Raw genomic sequence first — 23,022 nt, 5'->3', positions numbered from 1 at the left:
CCCCCCACCCCAGGAACAGCTGGGGGCCAGCCGGCTGCCACAGCTCTGGTGGAACTGAGGTGGCGGAGGCCAACTGTGCAAGGAAGAGAGAAGCACACTTTAATTCACATTTGCCCCAGGGCTGCGTCCTTTCACACAGAGATAAGGTCAGCGTGGGTGGGAGGCACAGCTGGGAACGGGGCCTGACCCCATGGTAGGTGACTGACGGGGGCAGAATGGGTGCCTCCTTCTGGCCACTCCACTCGAGCTCTGAGCCTTGACCTTCCCTGGGGGAAACCAGACGGACCAAGGAGCCAGGGTAGGGCCCAGAGCCATCTTCCACCTTGATGGAGGTCCGCTGGAATTCCTAGGCACACAGCCCAGTTAGGTGTGTCCGCTCTGGCCCCTCAGGTCTGCCCTCTGTGTCCAGGAGGCTGTGCCCTTCACAGGGCGGTGCAGGTCCCCATCAGAAAGCCCTTCTCTGGTGCCCTCACGGGGGCCCGTACAAGTCAGCCAAGCGGGAGAAGCGGGGGCCCCATTCCCGGAGGCAGCTGTAGTCCTGGTCCTCATCGTCCAGGCTGGACAGGATGGAGCTCAGTGTCCCCGCCAAGGAGCCGTCCCCCTCGTAGTCATAGATGAGAGCCGTGTCATAGGGCGGGACGCTGGGGTCACAGTCTGCGGCCTCCAAACCCTGTGGAGAGGCCCGGGTCTCAGGACCAGTACATGCCGGCTTGGTGACCTCCGCCACCGGGTGGGGCGAGGCCTGGAACCGGGAAGGGGAGGGGGCAGAGGAGGCCTAAGTGGAGGCCGAGGGTACTCGGAGCAGCTCTGAGCCCCGCGCTGCCCCTGCCCCAGATGGTAGTTAGAGGCAAGGCTTCCTCTGGGCCTTTCTCTTTCCTTAGTCTGTAGCCACCACCTCCCTGTCCCACTCCAGAGCGATGCCTCAGGCTTCGGAGGAGGGTGTACGGGGCGCCCCCGGGGCACCTACGTCGTTGATGAAGTCAGCGATGTCTGCGGGGCTGGTGGGCAGCGCACGGGTCACCTGGGGGCGCGCTCGGCCGAACGGGGCGTCTCTGCGCAGCGGCGGCCGTCCCAAGGGGGCGCCGAAGGCTGCCAGTTCTGCTGGGTGGCGCAGCTGGTCTATGTCGTAGGCGTCCTGAGGGCAGATGGAGCGCGTTCCGGTCAGCCGCTATCGTCGCGGGTCGGGACGATGCAGGCCAGCTGGGGCCCTTGGCCCTACCCGCAGCACTTGTAAGCCGCCCCGGCCCCCTCACCTGGTCCTCCTCCCCGCCCCCCTGCTCGTCGTAGTTAAGGATGTTGTCCCGGAGGTCGTCCTGCAGTCCATGCAGAAGCCTCTTGTCCCAGGACTGCTGCCGGAACCGCGCCAGGAGGGCCACCAGCAGGGCGAGCACTGGGTGGGGGTCGGGGCGGAGGTCGGGGTCGGGTGGGGGTGGAGCGCGAGGGTGGAGGGCGGGGCCGGAGGGCGGGTGGGGCTGCCAGGAGGCGGGGCTAGAGGGCGGGTGGGGCTGCTAAGAGGCTGGGGTCCAAGGGCAAGGGCCTGCGGGCGCCGGCACTCACAGAGCAGCAGGATGACGCTGGCCAGCATGATGACCAGGGCACCTAGGCTAATGCCCGCGCCACCCGCCCGCAGTGCCGCGGCTCCCGGCAGGCAGGCGCCGTCCTGGCCGCAGCGGCACACGGTCACGTTCAGGGGCTGCTCGCGCTGCTGGGGCGGCTGTCCGGAGTCCTGGAGCAGCAGGCTGAGGCGGTGCAGCCCCTCCGGGACCCGGAGCCTCGGTCGCAGGCGCGCGTGGCTTACTGCGGAGGGCGCTTGCGGTCAAGCAGGGGCCGGGGGCGGCCGTACCCCCTCCCGTGTCTGTGCCCTGGGCAGCAGCCGACTGGGCGGCGCTCCTGGCATGCTAGGCCTCGGTTTCCCCATCCGTCCTCTGCGTCTGATAACCAATCCCTACCGGGCCTGAGGGTGCACCAGCGGGAACCTCCCCCAGGCTCTGAACCCCAGGGGTGTGTGTGGGGGGCTCACCATTAACCTGGCTGAGGCTCCAGTTCCGGGCCAGCTCTGGGACCCTGGGGCTCAACTGGAAGTGGAAGGGAGCCCCGTGGGGGGGCAGGTCCTCATCCGTGGCCCCCAAGAGAAGGCCGGAACCCCGGTCTGGTGTGCTGCACAGGCTGCCCCACGGCGGGGACAGCTCAGGGGCGTGGTCGTTGACCTCCAGGATCTCAATGGACAGGGTCCCAGTGGCCGTGCTGGGTGGGGAGGCTGCAGGCGGGAGAGGCCTAGTGGGCCTTTGGCCCCTGCGGAGCCCCCACCCACCCTGTAAGTCTGCTGAGTGGAGCACCTGGCTCTCGGCCCTTGGGCAGCAGCAGGGGCCTCAGCTTGGATTAGGGAGCCCAGGAACCAGGCTGGGCTCCCCACTCACCATCATCTCGGGCCAGGATGATGGCCCTGTACCAGCCATCTTTGAGGAAGGGGGATGAGGGGCTGAGCACTCGCTGGGTCTGGACCCGGCCAGTGGCCCCGTCCACCTGCAGCCAGTCCTCGGGGTCATAGTCCTTGGAGTAGCTGTTGGCAAGGAGGGGAGGAGGGTGCAGAAAGAGCCTGAGCAGGACTCCCAGAGGTGCGTGGTCATGTGTAGATGGGAGCACACTCACACACACACTTACACACATACACACTCTCACACACACACATGCCCCCTTTAAGGATAGTCCTCCCACAGCCTTAAGCTGGTGTTTTCCGACTCAATCAACAGACGAAGAAACAGAGGCTTGGGGAGGGCAGGGGAGCTGCCCAGGGCCCCATGGCCACAGGTGACACCAAGACACAGTGGTGGGCACAGTGGAAACAGACACAGACAAACAAGGCCAGGGCAGGGGGTGAAATCCAACACAGTGACAGCCAGTCCCAGGGAGCAAGGGCTCCCTGGCATGGACAGGGCCAGACACCCAGAGGCGGCCAACACAGGCTGGCTGTGTAGGTGTGTGCCATCTGGAGCCCAGCCCTGCCTACAGGACGAGGTCGTGTGAACAAGCACACAGGCCCTTGAGAGCCCCTGAGCCCTCAGTGACCATGCAGAGAAGCCCTCCACCCTCTGACTGGGTCTCTCATGGGAAGAGAATCCTCAGGACACAGGGCTGCCTACCCTTAGCTGTGCTCCTACCCTGGCTGGGAGGCAGAGGGGCGGGCCCTTACCTGAGCCTCTGCAGCTGTTGTGTGTCAGGGTCCCGGGCAGAGAAGGTGGCCACAGGTGTTCCTGGGGCGGCCCCCTCAGCTAAGCTGGTCCGCAGAGGGTTCTCCTGGAACACAGGTGCCTCATTGACATCCCGCACCTGCACGCTGACCCTGGCCTGGCCCCGCTCGGCCCTGGGGGCAGCTGCCTGCAGGGGGGCCTCATTCTGCACGGCCACTTTGAGGTCATACCACTCCCGACTCTCATAATCCAGGGGCTGTAGGGGGAAGAAAGGTGGCAGCCCGTCAGGAATCTGGACCCCACATTCAGGGCACCCATGCTGGCGAGGCCTCTCCTGGGCTGTCCTCGGAGCGCCTTCTTTCCTTCTTCTTTGTAGCTTTGGAAAGATAAAAACTATGCAGAGAGAATAACAGGAAAATACTTTGGACACTCAAATGCCTCTGTCAGGTGTTGTGAGGTCCATTTCCATCCCCTGGCCAGGCTTCCTCCTCAGTGACTCAATCAGTGATCTGGGTCTTATTGCTAAGAAGGTATCTGATGGATGTGGTTGAATGGACCTGTACGACCAGCGATGATCCTGGAGAACCTGGGTGGGTCTCATGTGTGGGTAAATCTCTGAGAGCAAACCTGAGGTTTCTCCTGGGAAAGCAGGATCCTGCCTCTGACACAGCCTCAGCTCCTGACTCTGCAGCTTTTCACAGCCCTGCAGACTCTGGACTCATCAGCTGCCCTCACAACAAACTGGGTGGCCAGCTCTAGTCAGTCTCTTACAAGAAAGGTCTTCATATATCGATAGCTACATCTGTGTCTCTCTGCAGATGTGTGTAGGAACATGTTTGTAGGCATGGGTGTGTATGTGGATGTCTGCACACATATCTCCTGCTGGTTTTGTCTCTGGTTGGCTGACACATGAGGTCTGTACTTGTGCACATTGATCACTTGCATGAAGAGGCAAAATACCAGAAATAACACATGGGCTTGGGGGCTGCCCACTCCTTCCAGCGCCAGTCCTCTGTGGTCAGCGTGGCCCCAGCCCACAGTCCGTGTTCCCGGTCCCCTTGGCTCCCTTCTTAGGGTGCACAGAGGGTCCAAACAGGCTTCCAGAGTGTGAGGAGAGGCTCCCTCCTCAGCTCACCTTCACCATGGACAGCACACCCTCGTTGGTCCTGGGGTCAGTGCGGATGGTGAACTGCCCGTCAGGGTCACCCTCCAGGATGGTGAACCGGGCTGCCCAGTTGGGGGAGCCGGGCAGGTCCCGGTCCTCCACCTCAAGCCGTCCCACGTCCACTCCGCTGACAGCCTCTGCAGCCTCCATGAAGAACTGTGGGAACCCAGCCCCATTATTCACTGGCAGGCAGGGGTGGGTAATGGTCCCCTGGGGCCTCACCCTCCTGCTACCTACATTCGGGGAGTCCAGGACCCAGGGAGCCCCCTCCAGACTCAGCCATGCCCCGGGTGCGTCTTACCTGGGGGGCAGGGCTGCCCCCACTCCCACCCAGGAGGAACTGGGGACACATCCTAACCCAGGGTCTCAGTGGCTTCCCTCCAGGGCCCTCCAGCTCCTGATATGCTCACAGGCCCCATGCTGGCCTCTAGCCGGGGGTCCTGCACAACCCACTCAGGGTGCCTCCTCTGAGCACCCAGCCTCCCCGTCCTCCGACAACCAGGATAGGGGGAGGGCAGCCCCGGGCAACAGCAGGTAGAGGTGGCACCTGATCCCCAGTGAACTCAGGGGCGTTGTCATTGATGTCCTCCAGCGTGATGATGGCTGAGGCGGTGGCGGTAAGGCCATCTCCAGACATGTCCGCCACCTGCAAAGTCAGATTGTACACGGCGACCACCTGGGGGCACAGTGACAGAGGGTCAGGAGACCTAGGTGGAGCGCAGGGCAAGGCTGGTTGGCCACCTTAGGGCCTGGGGGAAGGGCAGGCATACTCCAGGAGGCTCCAGCTCCTGTCCTGCTCCCAAGTTCTGGAGCAAAACAGACTGCCTGTCCTCTCAGGGTTGGACGGCACCACTGCTGACCCCAGACTCTGCCCCAGCCTGTGAGTAGGCAAGAGGTCAGCTGCCGAATTGGATAAATGCTTGGAGGGCATGTGCTCCATATGGGGGGTTGGTCTCTGCCCCGGAGAGACAGGAGCAATGGCCAAGAGGGGACAGAGATCAGCTAACATAGTGACTGGCCCTGGGGAAATCAAGGAGGATTTCCTGGAGGTGCCAAAGCCACACAGAAGCCAGGCAGTGAGCGGCTGCAGGGGCCCCACAGAGAATAAATAGGCACTGTGGAGCCCAAGAGGTGAGGGGCTCCTTTGATGGACCTAACCCAGGCTGGGGAGCCCAACTGCTTTGCAGGCAGTGGGGTGAGGGAGATTTTTGAACAGAAACAAGCTGAGGGCCCCTCACGCTGTCTCTGAATCCAACGGCACAGCCACCCACGGGGCAGGTCTGCGGGAGCCCAGGGCAACCGGGAGTGTCCGGACCGCCCTGTCCAGCTGTCGAGGCACAGCCAGGTGGCCTCACCTCGCGGTCCAGGCCCACTTGCACCGTGCGGATCTCCCCCGTAAGCGGGTCGATGCTGAAGAGCTGGGGGCCGCCTTGCTCCAGGATGGAGTACCGCAGCGCTGCATTGTCTGTCTCCGGATCATCCGCATCTGTGGCTTCAGCCCTGGTCACGTAGGTGCCTGTGAAGGGCAGGGATGTGCAGGGGTGATGCCCAGGGGTGCCAGCCTCCAGCTCCAGGGTGCGTCGCCTGCTCCCCTGTGGCATGCAACTGTGCCAGTTCCAGGCTCTCGGTCAGCCTGTGCACACACGAACGTCCCAGCATCCTGGCTTGTGCTGCTTGTGGGGGAGGAGGCGGGTGTCCAGTGCACACAGCTGACAGCTGTCTCCCATAGGACCCCAAGATAGACCAGGCGAGCTCACTGGGAACCAGCCCCTGGGGAGGTAGCCGGTGCACCCGCCACTGATCAGGCCCTGACCTCAGCCCCACCTTCAGAGTGAAGCAGTACCCAGGCTGTATCTGCACTCTGGGGCAAACATGGCCCCACATCTCGGGAGACAGGGGCACGTGGGCCCCCCAGGCACTCGGCACCTGTGTCCACCTGCGTTCCCAATCTCAGGAGAGGGGGGGTCTGCCAGGCCCTGGAGACATCTCAGCATCTGTGCCCACCTTGCTTTTCCTCTGCAGTGATTCAGGCCTGACCCCCCCAGCCCAGCTCAGGTGTATTAAGTGAGCCCAGTGAGGCGGGCTGGCCTTGGGCCATCTGGGGAGCTGCCCCGCAACCTGTGACTGGGCTCACCGCAGACCCTCCTGGGCCCTGTCGGGTCATCTGAGAGTCACGCTGGTGTCTGATGAGCAGAAATGACCCAACCACTGGCCTAGCCTTAGAGGTGGGGGGCTACCAACCAGGTAACTCCTGGCACAATGTTGGACCCCAGGCTGAAGCCAAAAAGAATGCTTAGAACAGGCACTGGGGCGCAAGTGAGTGCTTCCTAAAGCACCTGCCATGCTCTCTACGACCGAGCAAGTGAGCAAACTTGCAAAAGGAGCCCAGCTTCTCACCATCAGAGAAGGGAACCCAGAAGGGATCCCGCAGAGCTGGACTGGAAGTGGAAGTGCCGGAGAGGACTCGTGACTTGTGATGAAGGTAGAAACACGTACAAACACGGCTGTGAGCGAGCACACATATATGCACAAACACACATCCAAGCACGCACACTCTGGACTCTATATACATGAGCAGCTCTGGCTGCTGAAAGGGCCTGGGCTGCTTTGATGAGTTTCTGATCAGCAAAGCTTTCAGCTTCAAAAGAATGATGCAAAGAATTATAACTCATTGAATGAAGTGAGGCTCCATAAAGGCATACTGATACATAAAAACAAAATACATATGAGACAGGCTGGGACCTGGGACCCAGGGCTGCAGTGCTTGCATCTGGACAGACTTCTCCTCAATCAACAAATACAAAAAACTATAAGGGACTGAAAATAGCTGCATGCCTGTGTGTATGTGCAGTGGGTCAAATTACGGACAAGATTTAAAAAAGGCCAAAAAACCCCCAACTACCACTTCTGAAAAGCAAAAACGGGGTTGGAAGCAAAAGCAGGGTACTGCACATGCCCCCTGCACTCAACACCCAATAAGGGGTGGGCAAACCATTTAAGCCACAACCTCCCGCCTGGTCCCTGAACCCTGGATACCCCTCCCCTCACCCCATATAAGGAACAAGCTTGCCCCAACTTGGGGAGTGAGCAAGGAAACCTGTTTCTTGTATTTGCCCCCCTCCTGTGGCTGCGGGAGCCTCAGTAAAGCCTTGCCTGAATTTCTTGCCTGGCCTTTGAATAACTTCTATTGATTAAGGAGGCCAAGCACCTTGGTGGGTGACACATAAACACATACATTCATAAAGGGAGGACTGAAAGTTCTATTACGTAATAGAAAGCCAAGTGATGACAAAGAGGAAAAGATGGACTAGAACCCCGTCACTTCCCAACCATCAGGACAGTTAACTCCTGGCAGGCAGGAGCCTCAGGGACACCAAAGCTGCTGCGCCAGCATGAGGGGACACCTGCGAAAGGATCTCCATGAAGAGAGAAGTACAATCACAGCGGAGACGCCTGGCAGACACCCTCCTAACTACGGGCCAAAGTCGGGCATCTCTGGGAACAGGACCTGTGTGCCTCCTGAGGGGATCCAGCCACACAGCCTCATTCAGAGACAAGGTTCACAGTGACTATACATGCCTCAGGATGTCAGTGTTGTGACCAATGAGGCGAGAGACTTTTCACAATGAAAACTACAAAAAATCGGTGAGAGAAGTTGGAGAAAACATAAATAAATGGACACACAGTCCATGATCATGGGTTGGAAGACTTGCTGCCAAGTTGTCAGTACCACCCAGAGTGACCTACAGATTCAACGTAAGCCCTCTCAAAATCCCAAGGATGTTTTCTTGACATTAAAAAAAAAAATCATTCTAAAGTTCCTGTCTAATCTCAAAGGACCCTGAGCAGCCAAAACAATTTTGAAAAAAGAACAAAGTTAAGAGGACATACTTCTTGATTTCAAAGCTTTCTCCACAGGTACAGTAATCCGTGCACATCTGCCCTCAAGACAGACACACAGACCAGTGGAACAGAACTGAGACCCCAAGAATAAGCCTCACCCCCCGGGCAGGTGAGTCTACACAGGACGCCAGGACCGTTCAACAGGGAGCAGGCCATCTCCCAGCAAATGGTGCTGTGAAAGCTGAACATCCCCCTGCAGAAGGATGGAGCTGGACCTGGAATTACTTAACACCACATACAAAAAACAACTCAAAGTGGATCAAGTCTAAATGTACAACCCCAAACTATAAAACTCCTAGAAGAAAACACAGGGCAAAAGCTTTACAACGCTGGATTTAGTGATGATTTCTTGTTTACAACAACAGAGGCCCAGGCAACAGCAACAAAAACAGACAAACTGGACTTCATGATGCATCATAAATGCATCAAAAGACACCATCGACAGAGCAAGAAGACAACCCATGGGATCTACAGAACATTTTCAAATCATCTATCTGTTAAGGGATAAGGGATCTGATATCCAGGATATGTAGAGAACCCATAAAACTCAACCACACAAAAAAACAAACAACTCTGTTCAAAAATGGGCAAAAGACTGAACAGTCCTTTCTCCAAGGAAGATGTACAAATGGTCAATAAACACATGAACAAATGCTCGACATGACAAATCACTGGGGAAAAGCAAAGGAGAACCACACGATATATCCCCTCACACCAGCCACACAACCAGGGATTGAACTTGGGGCCCCTGCTTTGTTAGCAGCCTCACAGGATGGCTGCTAACAACACGACCACAAAACAGAAAACAGCAGGTGCTGGTGAGGATGTGCAGAACCTGGGACCCTCCTACACTGCTGGTGGGAATGAAAACTGGTGCAGCCATGATGGAGATGGAAGATCCTCAAAAAGTTAAAAATAGAACTGCTACATGATCTAGAAATCCCACCTGGGTACGTACCCAAAGGAATTGAAAGCAGGGTCTCAAAGACATATTTGCACACCCATGTCCAGTACGGCACTACTCACAACAGCTAAAAAGTGAAAGCAACCCAAGTGTCCACTGAAGAATAAGCAGATCAGCAAAATGTGGTGCAAACATCCAGCGAGTATTATTCAGGCTTGAAAAGGAAGGTAAGCCTGACCCGGGCACCACACTGAGGAACCTTGAGGATGTGACACTCAGTGAAATGGGCCAGAAACGGACGGACAAATGCTGTGTGATTTCACCCATACACAGCCAAATCATGCAGGAAAAAGTAGCCAGTAGGTGCCAGGGGCTGAAGAGGGGAAATGGAGAGCTAGTATTTAATAGAGACAGAGTTTTGGTTTGGGAAAATGAGAAAATTCTATGGTGGTGGTAGTTGCACAGCGATGTGAATGGACTTAAAGCCACTTAGAAATGGTTATGAGGGTAAATTTTCTTACATGCATTTTGCTACAATAAAAGTTTGCAAAATAAAAGGCAGCGTTGTGAAGACTAGTGGCCCAGGAACTGTCCCCAACAAGGACGCATGAGCAGGTGGGGGTGTCAGTCTTGCCCCACAAGCAGAACAAGGGGGAATCCTCAAGATCACCCCTGTGTGAGCATGTCAGATGATGGGACACAGGCGACCTGATGTTCTGGGGGTCCAGGGTGTGAGTGGTCCCCACGGAGGTGTACACACGGGGGCTCCCCTGGTACAGTAGGAGGAGTCCCCCGTGGAAGCAGGAAGAGAGGCCAAGGTCGTCGCAGCCACTGGTGCCCGCGCGGGGGGCTGTGCCCTTCCCCCCCACCCACTGAGGCTGTAGGCGAGATGTTACTGTCAGTGTCACCCTCCTGATGATGGCGACACTAAGTCACTGGAGTGTGTGCTCTGAAGGCCTCGTGTTGTAACCAGGTCCAGACAGGAAGGATGGGAAACAAGGAAACAGTGGTTGAGGCAAACATGTGCACCTCTCTGAAGCCTGTAGAGGGATTTGGGGCCACTTTCCCAAAACTATGGAACCATGTCAGAAGGAGAAATTAGAAGTAAAAAAAAAAAAAATTATTGTCATTTTAAGTCTTGAAAAGCACAAAATGGGATGAAATAAACACATGTGGGGACTTCTCTGGTGGTCCAGTGGCTAAGACTCTCGGCTCACAAAGCAGGGGCCCCAGGTTCAATCCCTGGTTGGGGAACTAGATTCCATATGCCACCAGTAAGAGTTCAGTGCAGAAACTGAAGACCCTGTATGCTTCAACTAAGACCCAGCACAGTCAGATTAAACACACACACGCATGTGACAAAGGAGGGGCATGCCTCGGTGGTGACCCTGAGCCTTCCCACCTCTGCAGCATGACTGCCTGGGGATCAGACTGGAGCCCCTGGGACCAGGGTGGGAGGGGCAGGGGTAGACTGCTGTCTGCAATGTCTATCTTCCTTGGAACAGACTCAGGCCAGCGAGTCCATCCTGTGAGGACTCATGAGGGATAGAGGGTGGGGGGTTCCGCAATCAAAGTGTAGAATTAATAAGCAGTAAAGGCAGTGCCGATAATGAGCAGGGGGTCTCCTCTTGGGCCTGAGACTGTTTTGGAAGGAACAGAGGTGCTGGTTGCACAACACTGTGAATGTGGTAAACGCCACTGAATGTTCACTTCCAAATGTGTACTCTTACATTATGTGAATTCACCTCTATTTAGAAGGGAAGTGGGGAAGAGGAAGGAGGGGTGGGGGGGAGACAAGGGCAGGAGGCAGAAGCGGGAGGGGAGTGCAACAGAAACCACCAGAGGTTTGCCATCCAGGGTCTGCCACCTCTGCATTTTGGAAGACTGGGGCATTGAAATTTATACTGCAACAGGAAGTGACTTGAGTCGACCCATGGAAATTCCCTCCATCCTGGAGACTCTCTGAAGGACCTCTCAAGTTCTCGCTGACGGGAAATCCTGGACTTCTGACCCACCAGTGCCCACGGCAAAGCCCCCTCCCCCACTGGGACCCCACCCGGCTCACCTGGGACAGCACCCTCCAGCACCCGGCCAGTGAACACCTCCTGCCTGAAGACAGGCCGGTTGTCGTTCTGGTCCACAACCACGATCTCCAGGTCCGTGGGCTCTTCCAGGGTGGCCCCCCCCAGGTCCAGAGCAAAGGCCCTGAGCTAGTGAAGCAGACAGCAAGGGCTGGCACTGTGGCCCCCAATTTCCAGTAGCTCGCACGAGGGCGACAGGGACAGTGAGAGCCGATTTTGCTTCCCGCAGCAAACAGGTGAGAAGCGGCCCGCGGCCCGCGGCCCGCGGCCCGGCGGTGCTGGGCAAGCGGTATATCCCCACCAGGGGGCGCCTGCGTCCTCTCAGCAGGCCGGCCGGCCACCAAGCCTGCCCACTTTCGGGGAAGTCAGAGCCTTGTGTTAAGTGTGGCTGGAGCGCTTCCTAAGTGCTCCTGGTCTCGGGGCCCTTTTTCTGTAAACGGTTTGGGCTGCTTTTGAAGTTTCCTCTCCCCACGTGAAATTTTAGATTAAGCCACCTCCTGTCCCTTTGGAGGATGGACTTGATACAACTTCCAGGGAAATACGCTCTCTGACTCAGTGTAAGGGAACCAGCCTCTCAAAGTCTGGCGACGGTTCGGGGCACATGAAAACAAAGTCTGAAGCTCCCTCCCTGGGCCAGGCTGGAGGGCTGATCCTCAGTTTATAGGAGACTCGTGAGTTCCAGGTTCCCCTCTTCCACGCCTGGCTCACCCAGTCCTGACTCCCCTCCCCACGCCCTTCCTCTCAGGCTCCACAATCCCAAGACCTCCAAGGGGCAGGTCCCATGCCACCCACCCCACCCTGACGGTCACTATGGGGCAGCTGCGTCGTGGGTGGCCTATTCTGTGGGATTCCCCCACAGCGTCCCGTCCCCGCCACATTTAGCAAGCCGAGGGGAGAATCCTCCACACCTGGGAAAGCTGACGCTCACCCTGCTGCCGGCTGCCCAGTCCTCCCAGGCAGGACGCAGACCTCAGCCTGCTCACGCGCATCTGTCCAATGGGCGAGCGACCCTGAACACCTGCCTCTGTGGGAACGGGTCCCAAACCCTGCCCGCTGCCCCCAACTAAGGACGCTAGTCTCGCAGGCGGAGGTGTGGGCGGGGCCCCTGCGGGAATGGTGCAGGAATGGGCGGGGCGGGGCGGGGCGGGGCGGGGCGGGGCGGGGCCCACCCTGAAGCGGTCGGTCTTCTCCCGGTCCAGCATCGCGTTCAGGGACACCTTCCCCGTGAACTTGTCAATGGAGAAGACGCCTCGCGGCTCCTCGTCCACACCGGGCCCCTGGATGCTGTAGATGACGCTACCCAGCTGCTGCTTGTCCGACTTGATCTGCAGGCCAGGAAATGGGCTGGGGAGTTGCCCCCAGGGCAGGGGGTCTCTCCCCTAGTTCTCCGCCCCTCCCCCAGCTGGGACGAAGTCGCTAGGCCTGTGGCCCCAGGGTTTCCCCTTCCTAAAGCACACGCCCTCAGGGCCCCCCTCCACTTGGCCCCTCACCTGCACCAGGGGGAAAGGGAGGCGCTTGTGGTTCTCGGACACGCTGATGGGAGGGATGACCCAGGCTCTCCGCACGCGACCCAGTGTGGGTGCCTGGCGCCAGGGGTACAGGGTGCGGGGCCGCCTCAGCCTGGGGACCCCCGCTGAGGGAAATAAGCTCTGCAACGAAGGAGAACGGCCATCACCAGCACAGCAGTGCCCAGGGCTCCCCATCCAGGGCCCGACATCCCCTCCCTGAATACCAGGCCCTCCCTCATATGGCCAGGGGAGGCTATGGTGCAAGGACCTGGGTGGCATGGGGAGCTCAGGAGGACAGAAGGTGGCCTGGCTCCCAGGATCCTGGGGAGGCAGGGGGTGGGGGAGGTGGGTTGTTCAGAAAAGACAGCTGGGCCAAGCTGGGCAGCCCTCCCACGCCTCCCCCTATGTTGTGGGTAAATAGTGCCGATAATGGGGTGGAGGGGCAGGAGGAGATCAGCCTCCCCGCACATGGCTGATCTGCCAGAGGTGACTGTGGAGCTCCTGGCTGGGGACATGGGGGTGACACACGGCCATCCCAAGCCTCACCACTGTTTGAGTTCTTGAGGGTTGATCGAGATTGACCAGGCCAACGCTTCTGTCCTAAGAGGCGGGGGCACCCATCCCACACCCAGGGCAGCTGTGCACACCGCAGGCCTCCTCTGCCAGACTGGGGAGGATGCAGGGTCCCCCCCTGCACAGGCCTCTTCCTCCAGGAATAAGGCCAGGGGAGGCAGGACAGCGTGTGGGGCTACTGTGTAAGGCTGCCATGCTTCCCCAAGTCTACCCAACAGGCAGAAGTGGGCACATCACCCACCTCCCAGGCCCTGCCTGGCTGCCACCTACTGAGCTCTGGGCTCAGAACCGCGCCAGTAAGGGGCCTGGTGGGAGACAGAGCACCTGCCAAAATGCTCCCAGACCCACCATGAGCTCACCCCACTGCCACACTCAGACAAGGAAGCTGAGGCCCAGAGAAGGAACCCGGTTGGGGGTTGAGGCAGAGCTGACAGCAGCCCCAGCTAACACCCAGGGCTTCCTGAGGCCTGGTTGAAGCATGCAGTTTCTGTGTCGGCTCCTTGATCGAGCAGCAGCTGGTCTGAGCCTGGGCTCAGGCACTGTGGCCAGCTGAGCATAGAGGTATTAGGGGTCCTCCACACCCCCCGAGTGGTGAGTGGGGCTGAGGCTGGTGCAGTCTTGGGGGACACAGAGCCTGGCTGGACTTGGATGAGGGCTGTCAGGGCCCGAGGCGGGGCTTGGTGGGGGCACTGCTGGGACCCAGCTTGGCGTGGCTATAGAAGAATGTGAGCAATGTGCCATTCATGGCTGTTATGAGCCCCTCAACTGGGCTGGTGGCTTCAGGAAAGGAGGGCGAGGTGACTGGTGAGTGTGGTGTCTCGGGGTGGGGGCTGAGAGGGAGGAGAAGCCCCTCAGCCAGGAGGCTGCTGTTCTGGGCAACCTCTGGCCCGTGCCCCGCTCCCCAGCACAGCCTCCCTGTTCTGCCTAGCTGGGTCCTCGCACACTTTGCTTACAGAACCACAGTGACACCCGGACTAAGACCAGCCTCCCCAGGGGCCCCGAGCCACCTCCATACTTCTGAGTTCCCGGTCCTGCCCTCTCACCTGAAATGCCAGGAGCCTACGGTCCAGAAAGTAGCAAACTTGGTTAGGAGAGAGGACCAGCCATTTCACCAGGCCCCCAAACTCCCCGCGGCCTGACAGATGGCCGCGAAGCTTCCAGGCTCCCTGGCTGCTGGCCTCTCACCAAGCACAAGCCAGTGTGGCACTGCCACCAGGCGAGGACCTGCTGGCCTTTGTCACAGGCTCGGGGGACGGCATCTGTTTCCTGGGCATCTCAAGGCAGCAGCTCCTTTGCTCCCCCACCCCACTCTTCCTGCCCCTCTCGGCCCTCAGGGAGCAGCAGAGCTGGGAGCCCCAGCACCACCAATGCTGGAACCTCTGTCAAGAGAGTTTCTGAGCTGCCCAGTGACACAGAGGCCCTGCCTTGACCTCAGTGTGGTGGAGGGCTGGGCTGGGCAGGTGTGGGGGACAGTCAGCAGGTGCTTCTTGACCTCAGGCTCTTGGAGGGACCCTGAGGGACACACTTTGCCCTGTCCACACCTGCACTGGCCCTTACCCCCCTGGAGCCCCCCATCGAGCCTCTGGCTGACCCCTCCCCACCCCCAGCTTTGGCGACACCCCATGATGCCCACCAACTTGGCACAGGGCAAGTGGCCTGGGTGGGCTGTGGGATTCCCAGCCACCAGACTCTCCCCAGCCCACGGTCACAAGGTCAGCAGAAGCTATGGAGCCTTGGCAGGGGCCCCTTACCCAGATGAGAGGCTGCAAGGGGTGGGGGCCTGGGCTGGCCTGCAGCCCATTTCCCACTCTGGGAATGTGTCTCAGTCCTTTGTTCTCCCAACACCCCCTTTTCAGAGACAATGGTGGTCAGTGAAGGCCTGGGAACTGCCTAGGAATCACAAAACATCAGGGCCGGGACGAAGCCACATGGACAGAACTGTGGACATTGATCGGAAGAAGCTCATAAAAGCCCCTGTGCCACACAGAAGCAATGGGTGTCAGGGACCCCCTTCCCCCAGTGGGGTCCTGCAGCTCCCCAAGGGTTACCCTCAGCCCCACCCTTAACCAAGAGCTGAAGACAACACCTGGAACTCCTAGAGATGCCGGGCCCCCTGCCCTGCTGTTGGGCCCCCAATCCCAAGGCTTCTGAGTAAAAGAGCTCCCCGCCACATTTGGAGTTCGTGGAGCCCAGCCGTATGGTGAGCACCCCACAAACCGGCAACAAGGGCAGGAACGGCCTTGCCCACCCCAGACCAGGCAAGGGCTGGAGTGGGTGACACTGTCCAGCTGCGGGCTACCAAGTGCCAGGCCCCGAGGCCGAAACCTCCTTGTGGGGCCTTTCTGGCTCAGGACCGCTCATCCCCTGGGACCTGTGGGGTGCCTTCTCCACCTGGCCGCCACAGTGCAGCTGGGCTACTTCAGCTTGACTTGTCATCAGAACCAACCAGGATTGGTAAACAATACGGACAGATTCCACCAGTTCTACTGAGTTGGGAATCCAGGCAGGCACAGGGCTGAGAGGTGGGACTGGGAGACCCGGACTGGGCTCCACCCCACCTCTCAGAGGGTCTGGTGTGGGGTGGCGTTGGGGTCCCTGGTGGATCCATCCCTACCATCGACTGTACAGAAGGAAAAAAGTGCCAGAGCCCCAGAGGGGCGGCCAGCTGCCCTTGACCTCCGCTGGGGTCCATCCTGCCCAGGGGCCTGGAGGCAGCCCGCAGAGCTCTTTGCTGTCTTCACCAACCCTCGGGTTCAGAACAAAGAATTACAAGGCAGGCTGTCTCCCAGGGGCCCAGGGAAAAGAGTTGGACACTCTTCCGTGCTGGGTAGAGACCCTGGTGACCAGAGACAGCAGGGAGAGCCTGCTTCAGCTCCTGGCCCTGTGGCCTCCGGGGCCCCTGTGAGTGGTGAGCAGGGGATCCCCATGCATCTTGGCTGACAGAATGGTGTTTTCAATCTCCCTGCCTGGTGCAATCAGAGGCCGCTGCGGACAGGGGAAGGGGTTCTGGGGCTCTGCTGAGTCACGTGGCCTCTGGAAGGAAACCTCAGCCATGCTCCGGGGGGCTCTGCAAACTCTGAAGACCCCCTAGCAAAAGGAAAGTCCTGGAACAGGGCAGCCCCCACAGCAGACACACGGTCTCCTCCAGAGCAGGCCAGGGGATCAGCCCCACATCAGCGTGACAGTAAGCAGGGCTGCAGGGAGGGAAGCCGAGGTGCCGCCCTCGCACGGTGGGCGGGACAGCAGGGAGCATGGTGCTTGCCCTAGTGGGGGTGGGGGGAACAGCTGTCCTCTGCCTCACCATCCTGTCCCTCCGCTGAGGCCTGCAACAGCTGGAGGGGGGCTCAAGGGAGAACCACAGGGCCTCTGGGCCAGGCGGACAGCTGGCTCCATTCCTGGCATGCCTGATGCCTGCCAGGCCATCCAGGAACGGGGTGGCCTGGATTCCAGCCGAGGAGGTTGGGGGAAGGGGCTCAGGCCTGGGAAGCTTGCGGGGGAAACCAGACTGGAAACGTTTTGCCCACAATGTACCTCGGCCTCTCCCTGGCCCAGGCAAACCGCACCCACATGACCCAAGGCTCCAGGCCTCCCCCGGGTCCCTAGAATTTGAGGAACCCAGGCTCGGAAGTAATGTTGGAGGGGTGTCCCCACACACAAGTGCAAGGTCTATCATGCAGCTCACCGGAGCTGGGGGCCCCTTCCAGCAGTGTGTGGGTCGGCTCCGAACTATCTGCTCCCTTTCCCCAGGTGGGGCAGGGTCCTGGGGTGGGGTCCCAGTATGGACCCAGCTACTGGGGACACTATGGGCACAGGGGAGGGACTGACAGAGGCCGGCTCTGAAAAGACACACGCGAAGCCCCCTGGCTGAGATTTCAGGAGACATAGGCAGGGGGGAGGTGAGCCTCCTTCAAGCCCACCAAGCTGGCATTGGGCCTACACAGAGTCTGGTCAACAGCCCCTACCCCAGGGGCCCACCCCAGACAGCCCTGCTCAGGGCCTCTCAGAGGGGAAGGAAGGTGTGTCCAGGAAGTGGCCACAGGACCCCTGTGGCTGGACGGGAAGGGACAAAAGTCTTAAAGCTGAACTGGGTTGGGGAGGGCTGGTCCAGGGGACATTCCCCTTGTTTGGGTGCTGATCCGAGCTGGGCTGAGTGCAGGAACATGAGCGGCCAGGCCCACTGACTGGTCCACCCCCCCACTCCCGCCCCCCAGAATCCTTGCAGTCCCAGCTGTCTGGGAGGGGGTGCATTCTGTACTAGCCCTGGGGGAGGGGAGAGGAATCTGAGCTCTCCTCCCCTCCTCTGGGACCTGGTCAGGGGATGATACCCTCAGTCTTAAAGGAGTGGGTCTCTGGGAACCAGGGGCTGGAACGCTGTTTCTGGAGTGAGTGGAGCCTTCTGGAGCATGTGGGGCATCTGGGCCTGGCTTGGGAGGAGCAGAGAGCCCATTGCACCCAATGAGCTCCTAGCAGGGGGTTGAGGGGCACAGGTCATGGGCATCTGGGCTGTGCTGGGCAGAGGGTGACCATGGCCTCTCTGAGCTAGCTAGACACAACAGTGGGGAGTGGTGAGCATGGTCTACAGGGGGTGGGGGTGTCAGTGAAAGGGCCCAAAGGCAGGTGTGGAGGTGGCTGGAGCTGGGGGCTGGAGGCCTGAGGGGCTGGAGGCCAGGCGCTGGAGGGTCCAGATGACAGGCACTTAGCTGCCAGGGGCTGAAACCCAAGCTGGCACACCAGAACTGTGGGAGGGTCTGTGGGGATGAGAGGGGATGCCCTGTTGGGTGTGAAAGTGTAACAACAAGCAACGGGTCCTAAGCGTGGCTCATCGCCCTCCTGATCATCACCTGTCCAGTCTAACAGGCCTGAGGCCGACCCCTCCGGCCTCACCAGTGGCACTGGCTCACACACTGTACTCCTGGGCCCAGCCCAGTGCCTTCCCAACAGCTAAGGGGTGTGAGGATGTGGTCATATCTAGGGGTGCCCATGTGCGGAGTGGGGGCTCTGTGCTTCCCCCCCGCCTGCTGGCTCCCAGGCTGCAGAGACCTCAGGGTGTGGGGGTTAGGGGGCTGGCAGGAAGTGTGGAGGCAGCGGCTATGTGTGCTGGGACCTGTCTCTACTGGGCATGGGGCTCCCCAGGGAGAATGGATTTCTGGAGGGCAGAGCTGCCCCTCCCCACCGGACACAAGGGGACCTTGGGCTCCATCCAACGAGGCGGGTCAGCGGCCAACTCATGGGGGGTCGACGTGCCTGGAACCTGGCCTCCAGGCTTTCCCAGCCAGGGGTGCTCCTGCTGCCCCCTCTCCCCATGCACCCCATAAGACTGAATACCCCAAGACCCTAGGGCTGAGGCCAGCACCTCCAGCGTGAGGGCGGCCTTCTGGGTCCTCTCTCCTGGCAGTCCCTGAACTTGGCTCCCCGGCCTGTCCACTGGGGGCAATTACACTACTCTCCCCCAAGGGTACAGAGCCCGCTGGACAGGGCTGCCCCACCCAGAACCCACCCAGGGCCCCTCAGCTCACAGCCGCCCACGGGAGCCCAGAGCCAGCGGTCCCGGAGACCGGAGGCCGGGCTGCCCAACTCTGAGACGCGGCGCTTAGCACAGGGGCCAGCAATCCCCGCGCGGCCCCCGGCCTTACCTGGGCCAGCAGCCCGAGGGCGAGGAGGAGCGCGGCGTCCATGGGCCGGTAGCAGGCGGCGGGCAGAGTGTCGGGCGGCGGGAGTGGCGCCTTCTGCTGGGACAGGACCCGGGTGAGTGACAGCACAAGTGTACGGGCGAGGGAGTGACAGCACGTGTGCGGGGGCAGGAGGGGCGGGGCCTGGGCGGGGCCTGCGGCTGAGTGACAGCACGTGTCCAGGGCGGAGCCGAAAGCTGGGCTCCGGGTCAGGTGGGGGAGAGGAGGCCTGTCAGAAAGGCTGAGAACATTCTCCCTCATACTGGGCACTTTCGTGCTCCTGCCTCAGGGCCTTTGCACTGGCCATGTCTTTACCCGGACTGCCGTCAGGCTCCAGTCCCAAGGCAAGGCGCTTGCCACCTTGAGGGCTCGATCACTTTTGCGGTGTTCATTTAGTGTTCCTGCTGTGGGTGGAGCTCCTCAGGGCGGGTTGACCCTTGCTGCCCTCTAGGGATAGCATACAGGAAAGAGAGCCCAGCCCTGCCTGCTCCCTCCTTTCTTTCCTCGTCGGTCGGAAACTGCTGGGTGGTAGGGGCAGGCTGTCTCTCCCCTCCCAGCCCCTACCTCCTGGTGTGTCGCTCAGAACCAGGGGAGGGCAGGAGGTAGGGAGGTAGGGGGTGCCCTGCGGACCTCGAGCAGGGGAGTGAGGAGTATCCTGTGCGGGAGCTGGTCTCCGCGGCAGAAGCAGGCATGGGGCCTCTGCCCTCCTCTCTAGATTGAGCAGGTGCAGCACCATCTGTGCCTGTAGCCTGCTTGGAAGGAGGCCAGGCTGCCGGCGTGGGGCGGGGGCTCTGGCAGTGACTGTATCCCTGGCACTCAGGGCTCCAAGGTGGGGGTGGAGGGCGGGAGTCCCTTCCATCTGCAGGCTCCGAGGCCCTGATGCTGAATAGTTCCTGGAGGCCACCGTCCTGCCTCTGAGGTCAGGGACCCAAACCCGGATGGAGGAGGAGCCCTCTGAATGCTTTTGGGTTTCTGCCCCCATAGGTGAGGTAGAAGGGGGTAAGGGGGGCCCTGAGTGCCTAAGTCCCCTGATTACCCTCAGGCACCCTCTCCTCTCTCTAGTCCATCCCTGCTCTGCGCCATCTATCTGCTCAACAGCCTCGGGATGGGGGCTCCAGGGGGAGGGTGAGCTGGATCTGGTCTGGGGGTGGGGTGGCCCAAGAGATGCAGAAGCCTGGGCCCAGTCCAGCTCCGGCCCTTGCACAGGAAGTTCTCTCCGCTGACTGCTTGTGTCTGAGCCTCGAGGGCCTATCCAGCACTGGTCCACCCCAGGGTGCCAGGGCTAGTTGGCCTTTTTCCCAGTGGACTCAAGGCTACTGACCCTCTGGGCATCCCCTCCCCTTCCCAACTCTGCAGGCCCCAGGCTGCCAACCCCAGGGTTCAACCCTTCACCACCAGCAGACCCTCCCTGGGGTCCTGTGTCAATGGGGTGGGGGGGCCTGAGGTGTGGGTGCCCTCACCCAGCTCCAAGGGGTCTGGATCCCCTTCCCCGGGGTGGTCTCCCCTGATTTTGGTGGGGCTTGGGCACCTGTGAACTGGGTGGAGGGCAGAGGCTCCACTAGGGGGAGCCTTGGGGGAGGGAGTAGGTGTAGGGGGTGTGGGAGGTGGGGGTCAAACCTTGGGAGGTTCATCCACCTGTTTAGGGATTTGCAGCTTTCTCTTGATAAAAGAGAGGCACTGAGGCTTTCAGCAGGGAAGTGAAGCTCCTATAACTTTAAAAAATAATGTAGTTATATCAATAATAACGTAATGATAGTGTAACAAGGATTATTATTATGTGTAAAAGAATAAAACAGTGAGGTTATAAAGTTGTTTCAGCTGCTAAGTTTACAGTAACTTTCTGGCAATGTAGTCGGGTGTGTAACTGGGCCGCACGGCTGGTGTTCAGTGGGCATTTGCTTGTTGGGCTCCCTGGGATAACTTCATGCTCCCACCCTTGGCCCAGTCTGCCCAGGGCTCCATGGTGCACATGCCCATTCTGCAAGAGAGGCTCAGCTAGGGTCGTGTGGCAAGGGGACAGATGGCTGCACAGAGCGGTGCCCCCCTACCCACCCAGGGTTCAGGCTCTGTGTCCAGAATGGGGACACAGGGGGGAGGGAGAATGCCTGGGGGTTCAGGAGAATTGGACAGAAAGGAGGTGACCTGGACACCAGGCACTGACCTGGGTGAGGACAGGTTCCTCGTGGACAAGAACGGAGTGCCTGTGGTCGTCCAGGTGGAGGTGCCCAGGGGCAGCTGTTGGCAACAACTGTCAAGGGCAGTGCTACTCCAGGGGGCCAGGCACTGACCTCACCTCACAGTGGCTGGACCCTCTGGGACCCCACTTTACCAGGCAAGGAGCCAGAGGCCAAGGTGGCACAGCCAATCCTGGTGGGGTCTGGGAAGGATCCCAGGCAACAGGCAGCAAGGCCCTCGCCCCTTCCAAGTTCAAGCCTGGTCTAGAGGCTGGGTGGAGGCAGACACTCCCTCCCCTCTTCCTCCTTCCCTGTCTCTCCCTTCCCAACCCTCCCACCGTGCGGTTTCCAGGCCCCTTCCAGGCTCTGGGGCATCAGCTCTCCAAGGCTGCCCTCCCTGGGAAGTCAGACACCAACAGATCCCAATATGGTGAGGCAGCATGAGTGTTGCGGGGCTGGTGGGGGATGGGGTGGGGGGGCGGTCTTCATGGAGACAGGCAAACAATGGGGCAGATCTGGGAGGGTCCTGACCCGCTGCCTGAAGAGGGCTTCTTGTCCTTTAAATGGGGCCCAGGGTCAGAGAGGACAGCAGGGTGGGCTGGAGCGTGGGGAGCGCAGGGTGTCACTACCCCGTCCAGACTGTGCGCGCCCCCTGGCGGCCACAGCACAGCCAGGCAGGGCCTCCCAGGACCGCACAGGTATGAGTGTCTGCAGGCAAGTTTGGGGGGGCCTTGCCTATTCTGGAGCCCAGTGACGGCTCCCAAACACACACTGAATGGTCATTCTCAAACTGTTTCTAAAGTATTGGGTGCACAGAAGACTTTGGACAAACAAATGGACAGAGACAGAAGACAGAGCAGGAGCTGGGGGTACTGGCAGCTCCCACTGGCCCTACAGCCCTGAGAAAATGGGAGCCGGGCTAGAGGCCCTGGGGCAGTAGGCTCTGTACCAGCCATCCCCAGGGCTGTCTCTGAGTTTCAAATTACCCCCCGCCCCGGCCGCCCTCCACCCCCCCCCTCCCCCCCCCCCGCCTCCAGCTTCTGGGACCAGGGTCCTTCCTGCCCAGCTGTCCTGACACAAGGGATGAAGGGTCCCAGCAGGTACTGGAGTAGGAGGGCAGGGATCTCTCCTCTATCTATCCATGCTATGCCCAGAAACACCAGCAGAGGACAGTGTGGCTCCAGGTAAGGTGGAGGCGGTTGTCTGGTCCTCCCTGAAGGGGCCGGCCCTGAGTCTAGGGGGCATGGCCTCTGCCAAGTGGCATCTTCAATGACCGAGCCAGGCTGCCCCGCCAGAATCCCAAGCTCCTGAGGCCAGCCTGAGCCTCAGGCCACAGCGAGGACCTGCAAGGTCCAGGGCAGCAGGCCCAGCCACACTGATGCAGTGCAGGACAGGCCAGCGAACAGAGGTCTCTGGGCTCAAATTGTCAGGCTTGAAAGCAATTCGTAAACATAACTGGCACCCCCAGAGGGTGGCTCTCATGGAAAATCCCACTCCAGTAAAAACCTCGACCAAGTGGGCAGGGCCAAGGCACCCCTGCACCCTAAGACTTCAGGCAGGAGTGCACTCCTCTATCCTGCTCACTCAGAGGCCTCAGTGAGCCTATGTCCTGCACACACGTCATGTCACAGCCTCATAAGCCACGCCCTGTGCATGCCATGTGCACCTGGTGCCAGCCTGGGCTGGAGAGGGTCCTCGTCTGGAAGAAACTGGGGGGATGTTATTGTTTAGTCCCTAAGTCCTGTCCAAATCTGTGGGACCCCATGGACTGCAGCACACCCGGCTTCCATGTCCTCCACTATCTCCCGGAGTTTGCTCAGATTCATGTCCATTGAGTTGGTGATGCCATCTAACCAT

General features: G+C 60.0%; 1 protein-coding gene across 1 annotated transcript; it reads right to left on the bottom strand.

Annotated features, from left to right (window-relative positions):
* Positions 1–76: 76 nt before the first annotated feature.
* On the bottom strand, positions 77–19,084 carry CDH15 (cadherin 15). The gene is made up of 14 exons (XM_019979858.2): positions 18,956–19,084; positions 12,732–12,890; positions 12,411–12,566; positions 11,226–11,370; positions 5,709–5,869; positions 4,901–5,029; positions 4,324–4,509; positions 3,191–3,444; positions 2,418–2,560; positions 2,021–2,257; positions 1,558–1,797; positions 1,254–1,390; positions 968–1,135; positions 77–670 (listed from the first exon to the last, which is right to left on the bottom strand). The coding sequence occupies exons 1-14, from the start codon at positions 18,995–18,997 to the stop codon at positions 470–472; spliced, it is 2,358 nt and encodes a 785-aa protein (XP_019835417.2). The 5' UTR covers positions 18,998–19,084; the 3' UTR covers positions 77–469.
* Between the last annotated feature and the right edge of the window lie 3,938 nt (positions 19,085–23,022).

Source organism: Bos indicus, chromosome 18 (assembly GCF_029378745.1).
Source record: "Bos indicus isolate NIAB-ARS_2022 breed Sahiwal x Tharparkar chromosome 18, NIAB-ARS_B.indTharparkar_mat_pri_1.0, whole genome shotgun sequence".
In the NCBI taxonomy this organism is placed as follows: Eukaryota; Metazoa; Chordata; class Mammalia; order Artiodactyla; family Bovidae; genus Bos; species Bos indicus.
This window is presented reverse-complemented; position numbering and strand designations above follow the sequence as displayed.